Raw genomic sequence first — 13,549 nt, forward strand, 5'->3', positions numbered from 1 at the left:
GAACGAAGCAGATCTAGAGATTTGAACGTTCGGGAAGCAGATCTGGACAGATCTTGGCGAGGGCCAAACGCATCTGAACAGATAATGGTAGAAATGAACAGATCTGGGTAAACCTGAGGCGAAGAACAACATATATGAACAGATCGATGGTGAAAATGAGGTTGAGACCAAGAGACGATAGCTATTTGCTCAAGGTCCCACAGATGGCGTCAAATGTTGTGATACGAGCTCAGGCCGCCGGGTCATGGAGTCTCGGATCTAGACCGGATATCTGGAAGTGGTGCCATTAGTGAGTTCCCGACAAGATACCTAGTTACCATCACAACAAAGTCGTTAAAGTTTCCCCAGGGATTGTACCCCGGGAGCAAGCTCCGACGATCACGTTAGATCAGTTGGTAGATATGAGATGGTTCTTCTTAGTCGGAGAGAACCATCTTGGTGTGTTGGGTGTGAGTTTTGCCATATAGGCTAAAGGTAGGGCTTAGAAGCTCTAGGTTAGAGAAGATGCCTCCTCAAGGAGGAGGACATATTCTATTTATATTTATAGGGGACAATTAGGTCAAGAGGAATTAGGTCAGGCCTTGGGCCAACCCAATTCAGGCCCAACTAGCAAAGAGTTGGGCAAGGTCGTCCACAGGCGCTAAGCACCGGAGTCCTATCGTGAGGGCACGAGGGCGAGCGCTAGGTTGGTTAGCGACCGTTAGCCAGATCGTCTTAAAGATAGTAGCTCTGTTATCTTTAACGCATTCCTAGAGGGATACGTTAACGATAAGGATTTTAAAGTTTCATTCCAACATACTTCCTTAAATTTCTTTTCTTTGTGTATTTTTTACAATTCATTCATATGTAAGAATACAAAGAACAATAGTCATATTTTCAATATAGATAAAGGTGATGATGTATTTTAACTGTATATAACAAGTCAAATTATAAAACTAATAAAATAAAAAAAATTCAAGCCACAAACTTGATAAGCAATAAGTTTGATCACGATTGCACAACCGGCCAATCCAAAATAAAATTAGTTTGCAAACATGGTAGGATATTATGTCATATCCAAATCATAGACACTATTTATGTAAGATTCATTCAAAATATATCATAGCGTAGTGTCTATATATAGTAACGTTATGAAATTCACCGCCCCTAGAAATGAATCAGAACCCTAAATACAACACAAAACACATACCATGTAGGCAAAATATATGAACGTACAATTATCGCAAAGATTAACATCGGAAAACCAACCACTTCTGCTAAATGTGATTTAATCTCAATGCACCAAAAATAGTAAATTCTTTTGCTAAATGTGATTTACTCTTAATTTAGAGAAAAAAAATTGGACACCAAGCTTACACCTAGACCCTATCCTTTTAAGATATGTTAATGTTGTCTATTAATTTTTTATCAAATGTTATGATTGGACTCTGATCATATTTTAAATGACATATAATTCTAATATTTTATCTATGTAATTAGTTTATATGCAACGCGTTTGGAATTCACCTGCTTTTTAATATAAATTAGAAAGATTAGACAACTCGATTTTGTTATTTAAGTGATCACCCCTTTGGTATTTTTGAGATAAATACTTTTAAGTTTTAACTGCTGCTAAGATCATGGAACATGCGTACAGGGGTGTGCAATAAACCGCACAAACCGCATAAACCGCCCGCACCGCACCAAACCGCACCGCATAATGCGGTTTAAGACACCCACGGTGCGGTTTGTATTTTTGTTAAACCGCATTATGCGGTGCGGTTTGCGGTTTACAATTACAAAATTGCGGTTTAAACCGCACCGCACTGATAAAATCAATTAATGATTATATATATATATATATATATATATATATATATATATATATATATATATATATATATATATATATATATATATATGAAAGGTCCTAAATTAGTGACATTATTTTAAGTTTTTGAAATGTAATCTTAATTAATCCAAAATTTAATGCAAAATTTAATGGAGTGACAATATTTTTTGTCTCAAATTCATTTTCAACTAAGATTCAGTGACCACTATTTTATGGTCACTATGTTTCTTAACTTATGTATATTCATAAGTAGTTAATGATCACAATTCTATGACCACCAAATTTCTTAATGACCACTTAGTGAGCTGTTAGTGACGACGATGATAGTATTGTCATTAAATTTAAAATAAATAATTACTCAAACCGCATAAACCGTCCGTACCAAACCGCACCGCATAATGCGGTTTTGAATGTTCGTGGTGCGGTTTGCGGTTTCTAAATAACTCAAACCACATGTGCGGTACGGTTTGCGGTTTTGGCTCTAAACCGCACCGCGCACACCCTACCTAAAACAGCTCCCAATTTTTATTATTTTTTACTTATTTTAATATCTACTTAGCGTTTCCATTTAAATTAGTTCACAACTTCACATACAAAATCAAAGAAGATTCGCAGCGAACGTGTGGAACGCCATGGATGTCTCCGGTGAAGCTCGGAGTAACAGCAACCTCCAGATTCCGTATTCTTCTCTTACCGTTGACCACACCCTTCCTGTTCCGGAGATGAAACCTAGTCTCGTGTATGCTCTTTTCGCTCTTTCAAATATCTCTGTTCTGTTGGTTGATCTATTTGACATGATTTGAGATTAGTTTGCTCATGAAACGGATGAATTAAATCGTCAAATCTTCTTCCTTTTTTTTGGATTCGTAAGGGGGATTCATTTTATCAATCAGAGTGATTTAATTTACTTGTATCACTGAATGATTTCTCCTGCTTGAGTTAATTGAAAACCTACGTTTCAAATTCGCAGGAACTAGTATGGTTTTATTACTACAAGGAGTATACTGGATCTAATGCTCGTTACTAAATCTGTTCTATCATACTTACAGTAGTCGTTTGTCGATTTAGTTGCAAAATTTTCTCACTTTTCAATGTTGAAATGAATCAGTGGCAACAAAATTATATCGATTCATCTCATGCCTCCTTAGGTCGACTAAATTGACACTTTAATGTCTAACCATTGCTTGCTAAATGTGTAATTAGTATGGGTTATTCTTACCAATCTATGGCCTCTGTGTAAGTAGTTCTACTGATTGCTTAAGGTACTCACACAATTTGTATCAAAACATATTGAATTTAACAGTGACATGTAGATCATTTGATCTCAAACCCTACTTACAACTCTTTTTATTGTTTAATTCTCTTGTTTTCATGAAAAAAAGTTGTTGTTTCTACTTCTTAATATGATTTCTTGAAATCATGTTGATCAACTTCCATATGTTTCATGATTTGATGATGACAGAAAGCTTTGTAAGGACCTGTTCAAAAAATGGTCAAATTTGGATGAATCACATTTCTCTGCCCAAAGAGTAGCTGGTGGCATCACAAATCTCTGTAGGTATCTTTTATTTATTTGTTTTAGTTGTTGATTTTACATCAACTAGACTTAAACCAATCAAAAACTACATTTTTTTGTTATACCTCAAAGACTAAAAGATAAAGACACATCAGTTTTTGTATTCTTTTTATATCATAACCTCTGGAATTTGCTGTTGTAGTGCTCAAAGTATCAGTAGAGGAACAAGATGGGAATATTGTGCATGTGACAGTTAGACTCTATGGTCCAAACACAGAGTATGTCATTGATAGGGAAAGAGAACTAAAGGTTAGAAAGAAAGATAATACATATTAGTTGCACAATCTTTTTGCTTGTGAATAATTTGTTATAGCTGATGATATGCTTGTTTTCACTTTGTATTTTGTTATCTTTTTGTATAGGCGATTCATTATCTCTCAGCTGCAGGATTTGGCGCCAAATTGCTAGGGGTATTTGGGAATGGAATGATGCAATCTTTTATACATGCACGAACATTAGAACCATTAGGTAAGTACCAAATTTGATAATAAAAAAAAATGAAACATTGTTGCATTAATTAGTAAAAAGGTGAAACATTGCTAGATTTGATATTCAATGTGATTGTTGATATTTAATAAGTTAATATTATATGTACTACAGACTTGAGAAAGCCAAAATTAGCAGCTGAAATTGCAAAGCAACTTAATAGGTTTCATCAAGTAGACATTCCCGGATCCAAGGAACCTCAGCTGTGGATTGACATCTCCAAATTTTTTGAAAGAGGTGATTTTTAAATTTTTACTTTTTTTTATTTATATAAAAAAAAACAGCTGAAAGTTTAAGTTCTGTTGATGGCAGCATCCAGTCTTACTTTTGATGATCATGAGAAGCAAAAGAGATACAATACAATTTCATTTAAGGAAGTCCATACAGAAATTATCAAACTCAAGGTAATTTTTTTTTTTTTAATAAAATAGGGTAGTTAATTTGTATGCTGAAGTCTTGAAAATTTGAAAGAAACATAGTTTATTTATGAGACAGGAATTGACAGGTCATCTTAATGCTCCTGTTGTGTTTTCCCATAATGACTTGCTTTCTGGAAATCTGATGCTGAATGAAGACGAAGGTATTTTTCTACCCAAATCTTTTTTACTTTTTAAACTTATTAATTTAAATCACAACATAAAACTCAACTAGACAAACTTAATGACGAGGGCATTCACGTCTTTTTCACAAACGAGATATCGAAAGCGAGTCCTTGTCCATCCTGTTCCACCTTTTTGTGCGTGACAAAAATAATTCAATTTTTATCTCACCGACATCAGTCTCAGTCTCAATCCAATGCATGACAAACACAGTACAAAACTGTCTTGTGTTGTGTAACAAGCGGGGCCCAAGGCCCCGTTTGTTACACAGGACAATACATCACAGACAAGTTGTACATAGTTTGACATGCACTGGATTGTGACTGAGACTGATGTCGGTGAGATAAAAATTGAATTATTTTTGTCCCGCTCAAAAAGGTGGAACAGGATGGACAAGGACTCGCTTTCGATATCTCGTTTGTGAAAAAGACGTGAATGCCCTTATTTATATATATCTAATGGGTGTTTTTTTTTTTAATATTGGAGCAGAGAAACTGTACATCATAGATTTTGAATATGGATCGTATAGTTATAGAGGGTTTGACATTGGGAATCACTTCAATGAATATGCGGGCTATGATTGTGACTACACTTTGTAAGCTTATATTGTTTTTACAAAAGCTTTAAATTTATAAATTTATTTAACATTTGTTATGATGATGATGATGATATAGGTACCCGAATAAGGATGAACAATATCATTTCTTCAGGCATTACTTACAATCTGAAAGACCTGATAAGGTAACCATGCAAACTATATCTGATAAACAGACTGGACTGGACAAACTTTCTAAGGCTATTTTATATGGTGGGTCTAGGCTGGCTCATCTGTCATTGTCACTGTCACTGTATACAGGTGTCAGAGAAGGATTTGGAGGTGCTTTATGTTGAAACGAGCTGTTACATGTTGGCTTCACATTTGTACTGGGCTCTATGGGCTCTCATCCAGGTACACACACAGACAAATATTTATTTATTATTTTTTTTTTTTGAAGAAAGAATGTGGGAATTCATTTTGTTGATGGGTTGGTTTATTGAAAAACAGGCAAAAATGTCGCCAATTGATTTCGATTATCTTGGTTATTTCTTTCTGAGATATAATGAATATAAGAAGCAGAAAGACACGTGCTTTTCTCTGGGTAGGTCTTACCTTTCTGAATCCAAGACTAGGTAATTTTTTTTTTTTTTTTTGATGTTGTAATTTGTGTTACTTGGATGAGTTAAGAGGAAGGCGTGAGGACAATTGATTGTTTTAGAACTTAGAAGAAAAGAGAAAGCAGGTGGACATTTGTAATTTATTATAGTTTAATTTTTCAAAATACCTCTTTAATTCTATTTTTTTTTCAAAGCTAAAATAAAAGCTTTAAACTTGTACTTTCAAGCAAAGTTTTTTCTTTAATTCTATTTTTTTTTCAAAGCTAAAAGCTCCTAAATTTTTTCATAAACTCGTTAACATGCCCATAATTTAAATGAAGAATTTTGGTTTGCATTTGATAAAACTGTTTGAACTAATAAACTACCTTAATTTGATAATTTCATAACAAATAATAGCATGAAAAATTCGAAAAATATTCAAACGTGATATAAGACTATAATAGTATCCCCATATATCCAACACATCTTAATTAAAAACAGCAACAATTTTTCTTTTAAGTTAAGAGTGTTAGACTATCAGTCTTCCAAGATCCTTATGGACTCATCTCTCTTTACATCTCACCTCTCATTAGATGCAAATCTAACATCAACTATCCAACTTTGAAATTGCCTCGCAACCTAACTAATTAATGTATTAAAAGTCATTTTATTATTTAGGTATGACATTTTTTACCTAATGTAGTGTAAATAAACTTAATTGCATATGTTATTATTTTATAGTTGAACAACCCAAATTAGGGGTGTTCGTTTGGATGGATCGGTTCGATCCGATCCAATTAAGTAAATCCAAATTGATTTCGGTTTTCAAAATATGGATCCGAATAATCCAAACTAAATTCAAATCCGATCCGATCCGATCCAATTACAATTCGGTTGGTTCGGTTTTTATAATTCGGTTTTCAAAAAGTAAAACATTTTAAAATGACATATAATTATAATATTATCCAATTTTTATAGAAGCAAAAAATATTAAGTTGTGATTTAAAATTTATAAACTATAAGGAATGTATATTATAGTTTAATATTTAATAGATAAGGAACTTTTAAGAGAAAATGCATATTAATGTTTTTTATTAGATTATACTTTTTAAACTTATTTGAAAAAATAAATTATAAAATTAATAAATAGTTATAGTTATATTAAAAATAAATAAATAATAAATTGTTATTCGGTTTTTTTTTTTGATTATTCAGTTCATATTTTATAAACCAAAACCAATCCGAAATCCAAAATAGTAATTCGGTTTTGTTGAAAACCAATCTAAAAATCCGAATATCCGAACCAAATAGTCCAATCCAATTGAACAATTCGGTTTTATCCAAATAATGAACATTCCTAACCCAAATGAAGCTTTTCCAAATAGTTCGTGATATACAACTTTTATTGTATGGAGTACAACCCATTATGTATATTTATATTTAGTTTGATAATTGTAACCTAGTAGATTAGTAGATCTAGTTACACATGACAAGACAAATCACGATAAAACTTGGATGACAAGGGTGTTTCCCTCTTTTTCCCATAGTTACAATAAACTTGGATGACAAGGGTGTTTCCCTCTTTTTCCCATAGTTACAATTTTATTCTATACCAAATCCAATGCATATCAAATACATTATAACATTGTTTAAATAGAGTATTAACATTGTTATGTCTCGAGTCTTGTGTATCCAATGTAAGTCAAATATTGAATAACATTGTTCTATCTTTTCATGTGAAGGAAACAAGGTCTAAATAGACAATCTTGATGAGCAAAAGAGGAAATATACTCCAAAATTTCGGTTAAAAAAAAACTAAAAACATTCAAGTGTGTATAATATATATATATATATATATATATATATATATATATATATAAGTTCTTGCACCCCAAAAAAAACATCTAAAACAACCTAATAGACCATCATATACCCGCCATTGTTGACCTTCAAACCTCACGCTTGAAGAACCTGACAATGAACAATATGACTCTTCAGGCGGTTCCTTCCGGCGAGACTAGACCACAGATTCGACACCAAAGTCTTAAACTGCCCTTTTCCGGCAAGTGTCTCCCACAAATGCTCAGCCTCCGCCGCCCCTCCGCCACCTCCACCTCCACCATCAACATCCACCAAAGATATACTCATATTATTCCTTATAATACAAAGTTTCCCATTAAGTGGCACCAATGCCGCCGCCTCTAAACCCTTTGAATTCCCCATATGCATCTTGCTATCAATATGTTTACTCCATGAATCCGTTTCCTCATCATAAACCCTAACTTTACACCCATCTTTACACCCCAACGCATAAAGCTTCCCCTTCAAACAAGTGCTAGGGTTCCGCCACCCCGCCACCATTCCGTCGTGAACATGTCTCCACACGTTAGTTTCCGGTTCATACATCTCCGATACCACCCGTTGGTGTGACCCAAGCCCTTTCAAGAACCACCTCCCGCCGTACACCACCCCGATGAAAGGAACCATCGCGGTGCTCATGTCCGCCACAAAACACCACCGGTTCTTGCTCGGATCATAAACCTCAACTGACCTTAACGACCGGTGGATACCTTCGTTTTCGCCGCCGGCGACGTATAAACAGTTGTTTATTACACAAGACCCGAAAAAATGTCGACGCCGGAGCATATCGGGAGCTCGATGCCATTTATTTGTCCGGGCACTGTAATAAACCACTCGTCTCATCGACCCTTTGATCGGATCTTTTCCGCCGAATAAATAAAGGTGGCATCCGCTCAAAACGCCGCAACCAAAACCTTCGGCTTCGGAGTATTCTTTGGGGACAGGTGGCAGCGGTTGCCAGAAGTGGTTCATGGGGTCGAATCCATGCCATGTCATCTTCCGATCTTTGTCTCTTTTCATAACGTAAACCCATTCTTCGGCGATTTCGAGGTTTTTCCGGAGAGAGTAGAAGAAGTTTCCGGCGAGAAGACGATACCATCTTTTGCAGACTAGGCGGAGCTTGCGGTGGTCGATTCTTGGAACGCGGATTAAACAGGCGATGGCGAGGTCGTCGGGCAGTCCGGGAAGGAGTGGGGATTGGTTGCGGGTTCTGTCGCGTGGTGGTTTTTGTCTGGTTGGGTGGATTGATGATTTGATGTCCGGCTGGAGACATAGCTTTGAACCGGGGACGAATCTTTTTGCTCCGGCGACGGTTTTCAGGCCGACGTCGACTCTACATAAACAAGCTGTTGTATCCACCTGTAAAAAACATGTTGAGCTTACTACATTGATTTTTTTTATTTAATCTTTAATTAATGAAAGATTATAGAAAAAGATCGTGAATTTGTTTTTTTAATCTGTAATTAATGGAAGATTATGGAAAAAGATGAAGAATTTACCAAAGGAGGCTGAATCCCTCTTTCCATTCTTGAAATTCCGGCGACTATATCAAGATTTCATGATTCATCATCGTCTCCAATGGTAAGCTTCAAAAGAAAGTATCGATCCTACCACATTTTCAGATGAACCCAGATTCAAGATTCAGTTTTTGAAGATTTTAGTTAATTTCAATAACATTAACCTAAATCTTTGCGTTGATAACATAGATTGGACCCTGTTGAGATTAGGGTTCCTTCAACTTAAAGATTCAAATCAAGATTATGATTCAAGAAGCGAAGCACCCACAATTTGAATTTGAAACCCGATTGAAGGTAAAGAAAAGAGCAATACATTCAAAAGGCATAAACTTTTAAAAACAGTCAATAAAGTTGATAAAAAAGCATTAACTCAAACTCAGATCTCCACATACAAAATCGAAAACCCAGAAATTCTAGAGAGAAAAAATCGAAACCCCATGAATAAAGACCTAAGAAATTATGAAGAAACTCAAAGAACGATAATTTTGACCTAAAACCCCCAAAATGCAAGACAGCAAGAAATGGTGGAAAAAAGAAAAGCAAAATGGAGACTCCTTTTTACTGTTTTCTCACCATTAAAGTCTTGAGTGGAGAAGAGGGCCCATTGAAGAGCTTGAATACAAGCAGAAGAGTGTTGTGTTCTAGATGAACCCAAAAAGAGTGCGTCAAAAACAAACCTAAACCATTATGCGAAAGAGATAGATTTGTGAGTGTGCATATGGAAGAAGAAGATGATGATGATAGTAATCGTAATGGTGGCCTCTCAAATTAACTTAAAATAAAGGGAATCAGTCAGCATTTGTTAGAAAGTTGCAGCCTTGTTTTGGTGTTTTTCATTTAGTGTTTAGTATAGAGAGAGATTTGTAGGGTTGTGTTGGAGAGAGAGAGAGAGAAAGAGAGAGGAGTGTTTTTTAAGCTTATTTAATCTATTTTTTAATGTATTGGAAGTACAAAGTGTGAATAAATGTTTTTTACATTAGTTTAGTAACTTTTAATACTCTTCAAACATTTTATGTCAAAAAGGTAAGTTATGATTTTATGATGGGAAAATAATTTATGAGGGTAATCAATTTTAGTTTTTATTTATTTTTAGTTATTTTTATATATTATTTACTATTTAACTTGTCTTTGTTTATAAAATATCATTATAACATGTTATTTAAGGTTTCTAGTGATTATCTTTGCCGACAACTCTCTGATTATCTTATCCGACGAGTATCTGGTCAAACATAAATATATCGACTAGTTCTTGTCAAATATTGAAAAATTCTTGAACATTACCAAATCAGATGTGTGTTAGAATACATACAAGAAATCCAGAACGCATACAACAAATCCAGAATACATTCAATTTTAGATTTCTCGCACACAAATCGATTTCCATGATTATTACCTCTGTATCGCGACGATATGAAGAGGTTCCCACCGGTTTTCGATTTCTCACATATAAATCGATTTCCATAACATCCCTTATAAACGAAATCAGGAAACTCATTTGGATTTAGGGTTTAAATTTCCAATTATGATTTTGATTCAGATTTAGGGTTTTGTTGGATGATAGACACGATGAAGATGAACATAGTTTATGTGTTTGTTAGATGATGAACATGATGAAGATGCTCAACATATTTGGGTTTCTCAGATTTGCCACACACATGCACTTTCTTATTTTTCAGATTCAATTTCAGAGACACGTCTTCTTGTCCTTCAATTTGATTTCATACCCACCTGCTTGTTTTTCATATTTGATTTCACTCCATGGATGAAATCGATTTGGAGTGTTCGTGTCTTTCAAGACTCAGATATCTGAAAAATGGATGAACTTCGATTTTTGGGTTTAAAGTTGCATCCATGGTAGATTTTTAACCACCGAGAAATCACTGAAAAACTCATCTTGATCGGAGACTTGCCGGAGACGCCAAAATTGTCGAAAGCCTACAATAATAGGTCACATGGTATCTTGTGAACACCTGCAACAAGTTAAATAGTAAATGATATATAAAAAAAATACTAAATGTTAACAAGAACAAAAGTTCATTACCTTCCTAAGTTATATTCCTTTTTATTGTATATTATTTATTATGTTTAAAATTAAAAAGAAAACATTTAATGTGTTAAAACAAACAATTTTTTTGATCATAACTGTGATCTAGAGAACATAGTTCACTATGATATTATATAAAATTATTTACTGCACGACCGTAACAAGTTAGTCATATGTTTTATAAAACTCATTTTTATCCATAATTTAAGAAATTGACCATTATATCCCCACAAAATTAGTGTGAATAAAAAAAGTGACGATACCAACCGAGCCAATACCATATAGGTTTTCGGGTTGGTATTCGGTTTTCCTAATTCATGATTTTTATTTTTGAGACTGTCGGGTCCGACACCATTCGATTCGAGTAAAAATTGGAATCGTATTGTAATTTATGTTTATATTTTACTGCATTTCCTTTACTTTTAATAACCACAACTCTGTCATATGAACTTGGATTTAGCGGATTCTTTGTACATACATTTTTTTCTCTATTTTGACTATATGTTAGGCTTAAGATATAAACTAATTTGGATAAGTATGGCCTAAGTTACATAGCCTTAAGCATCGGTACTTGAAAACTTAAATTTGCCAGACTTAAAAGACATTTTCTTTTTCTTACCGGATATATGCATACTTTTTTCTCAATTTTAAACACTCACAACAATCTCATATGACTCGGAGTAGCCCGATTCTTCTTCCCATATCTTCTTCTTCGTCTGGGCTACATGTTAGACTCAAAAATCTACTAATTTGGATAAGTACATAGGTACTTTAAAACTTAAAGTTTTTCTGTAACGACCGGTTCCCGGTATGTATTTTATTATAAGTATTTGCATTTTTACTCAGGGACTCGACGAGTTGGAGGCCCAACTCGTCGAGTAGATGCGAAGGATTGGACGCGGATGGAAGAGTCTACTCGCTGAGTCGGAAGCCCCGACTCGACGAGTAGACCTGTCTGGATGAAACACTAAATTTGAGGGTTTGCACCCTATTTAAACACTTTAACTGGCCTCCATTCCAGCCTCCATCACCCTCAAACCCCATTCTCGAAACCCTAATCAGTTGTGAGTGTCCTTAAGCTATTTTGGTGCCATTTTGTGATTTGAAGCTTGGAGAAGGAAGGAAAGGATTGGAGGTTCAAGAAGAAGGCAGTGGATCTAGAGTATTGGTTACATTTCCAGCTTGTTTGAGGTAAAAAGCTTCAACATTGACTTCCCATTTGTTAGATCTTCTTTAGGGCTTGAATCTTGTCATTTTTGGGGCATTTCTAAGTCACAATCGAGTGTAGAGCATATAGTAGAGTGATGACTTCATATCTTGAACCTTGGAGGGTTCTCATGGCATAAAGGTGCCAACTTTATGGCCATGAGAGCCCCATGCATCTTGTAGACTTCATTTTCGGGTCTTTTGAGCTTGAAGATGATGGGTTTTGAGCATTCTAACACTCCTAAGTGTACACGCAACCCTAGAAAACCTTGGATCTATGTTTGTCTAAAATACATGCAAGATACTTTTTCCAAGGTTCATAATCCTATCTAGCATACATGGGGAACTTTAAACATAAAAGATGGCTAGAATTACATACCTTGTAGTTAATTTGATTCCTTGAAAACCTTGAGAGCCTAGCACCCCAAGTGTGATACCTCAAATGTTTCACACAACACCAAATGCTCTTGGAATAAACTTTGAGAGGATTGTATAACACTTGAAATCAACCTTGCCCTCTTGTCTCACTAGTGTAGCCGATTTTGGTTGCTATAAGTATGCTTATATAGTATGTTGCATTAGGGTTACACCATGTAAACCCTAATGTAACATGGCTCTTCATTTCCATGACCCATGGGTTTGTAACTCCAATGGAGCATCCTATGGACCTTAGCCCAACTTGATAATCCATGGAGCATCTTGCCCACTATACAAGTATGGATGATTTACACAATCAACCCATATATTTAATTAGTCTCATTTTGATCACTTAATTAATTCTAGATTAATTCTTGATCAATACTAATTAAATAATATTATTAATATATTAGAACTTATAATATATTAATAAACCACAAGTGTTATTTCTCTCATTTATTCTATCCAAAAGCATGATGCCATGCAACTCAAATGGACCATGTCGGGTCGGGTCAAGTACATATCAGAAATAGTTATGGACTTAGACACCTTATCCAACAGTCTCCCACTTGGATAAGTCTAATAACTATAACTGCAAGTATGACTTCAGAAACCGATCAGTAATCGTAGCTCTTTTCAAGGTCTCTCGGAACTGAGAAGATGATGATACGCCATTTAAGATAAGTGATCATATAATCCTCTGTTCTAGATATCAGCCGGACAAATACATGGAACAATGTCTTACTTGTTGTCCAGCAGTTTGTTTCTCGATTTCCGATTTATTTGACATGGAACTTAATTGAACACATCAACTTAGTTATGACCGGGCCCGATACATAGGTCAAAACAAAATCATCGAGGGGCCCAGATAGCGCTTCT

The 13,549-nt window shown here is 34.9% G+C and overlaps 2 protein-coding genes across 4 annotated transcripts; one reads left to right on the forward strand and one right to left on the reverse strand.

Moving 5' to 3' along the window:
• The first annotated feature begins 2,418 nt into the window (after positions 1-2,418).
• Positions 2,419-5,827, forward strand: EMB1187 (Protein kinase superfamily protein). Of its 2 annotated transcripts, none has more exons than XM_079063580.1 (11): positions 2,419-2,570; positions 3,294-3,385; positions 3,550-3,656; positions 3,770-3,875; positions 4,008-4,130; positions 4,206-4,297; positions 4,389-4,473; positions 4,982-5,087; positions 5,167-5,233; positions 5,311-5,441; positions 5,538-5,827. In XM_079063580.1, the coding sequence occupies exons 1-11, from the start codon at positions 2,464-2,466 to the stop codon at positions 5,584-5,586; spliced, it is 1,065 nt and encodes a 354-aa protein (XP_078919706.1). In that variant the 5' UTR covers positions 2,419-2,463; the 3' UTR covers positions 5,587-5,827. The 2 variants fall into 2 exon arrangements, with proteins under 2 accessions (XP_078919706.1, XP_078919705.1); XM_079063579.1 differs by having other exon boundaries at positions 5,349-5,441.
• Positions 5,828-7,335: 1,508 nt separating this feature from the next.
• Positions 7,336-9,871, reverse strand: LOC145132355 (F-box/kelch-repeat protein At1g55270-like). 2 transcript variants are annotated; one of them, XM_079067107.1, is made up of 3 exons: positions 9,577-9,871; positions 8,986-9,093; positions 7,336-8,845 (listed from the first exon to the last, which is right to left on the reverse strand). In XM_079067107.1, the coding sequence occupies exons 2-3, from the start codon at positions 9,010-9,012 to the stop codon at positions 7,583-7,585; spliced, it is 1,290 nt and encodes a 429-aa protein (XP_078923233.1). In that variant the 5' UTR covers positions 9,013-9,093; positions 9,577-9,871; the 3' UTR covers positions 7,336-7,582. The 2 variants fall into 2 exon arrangements, with proteins under 2 accessions (XP_078923233.1, XP_078923234.1); XM_079067108.1 differs by lacking the exon at positions 9,577-9,871 and adding an exon at positions 9,168-9,570.
• Between the last annotated feature and the right edge of the window lie 3,678 nt (positions 9,872-13,549).

The sequence above is a fragment of the Lactuca virosa genome, chromosome 8, assembly GCF_052849685.1.
Source record: "Lactuca virosa cultivar CGN04683 chromosome 8, Lactuca_virosa_CGN04683_v6, whole genome shotgun sequence".
Lineage (NCBI taxonomy): Eukaryota > Viridiplantae > Streptophyta > Magnoliopsida > Asterales > Asteraceae > Lactuca > Lactuca virosa.

Excerpts from the sequence above, each read along its gene's own strand:
- EMB1187 (XM_079063579.1), top strand. The coding sequence starts at position 2,464 with ATGGATGTCTCCGGTGAAGCTCGGAGTAACAGCAACCTCCAGATTCCG. Across the intron at positions 3,876-4,007 it reads ACGAACATTAGAACCATTAG|ACTTGAGAAAGCCAAAATTA; the intron begins GTAAGTACCAAA and ends TATGTACTACAG. Across the intron at positions 4,474-4,981 it reads GATGCTGAATGAAGACGAAG|AGAAACTGTACATCATAGAT; the intron begins GTATTTTTCTAC and ends ATATTGGAGCAG.
- LOC145132355 (XM_079067107.1), bottom strand. The coding sequence starts at position 9,012 with ATGGAAAGAGGGATTCAGCCTCCTTTG. Across the intron at positions 8,846-8,985 it reads GAGGGATTCAGCCTCCTTTG|GTGGATACAACAGCTTGTTT; the intron begins GTAAATTCTTCA and ends TGTTTTTTACAG.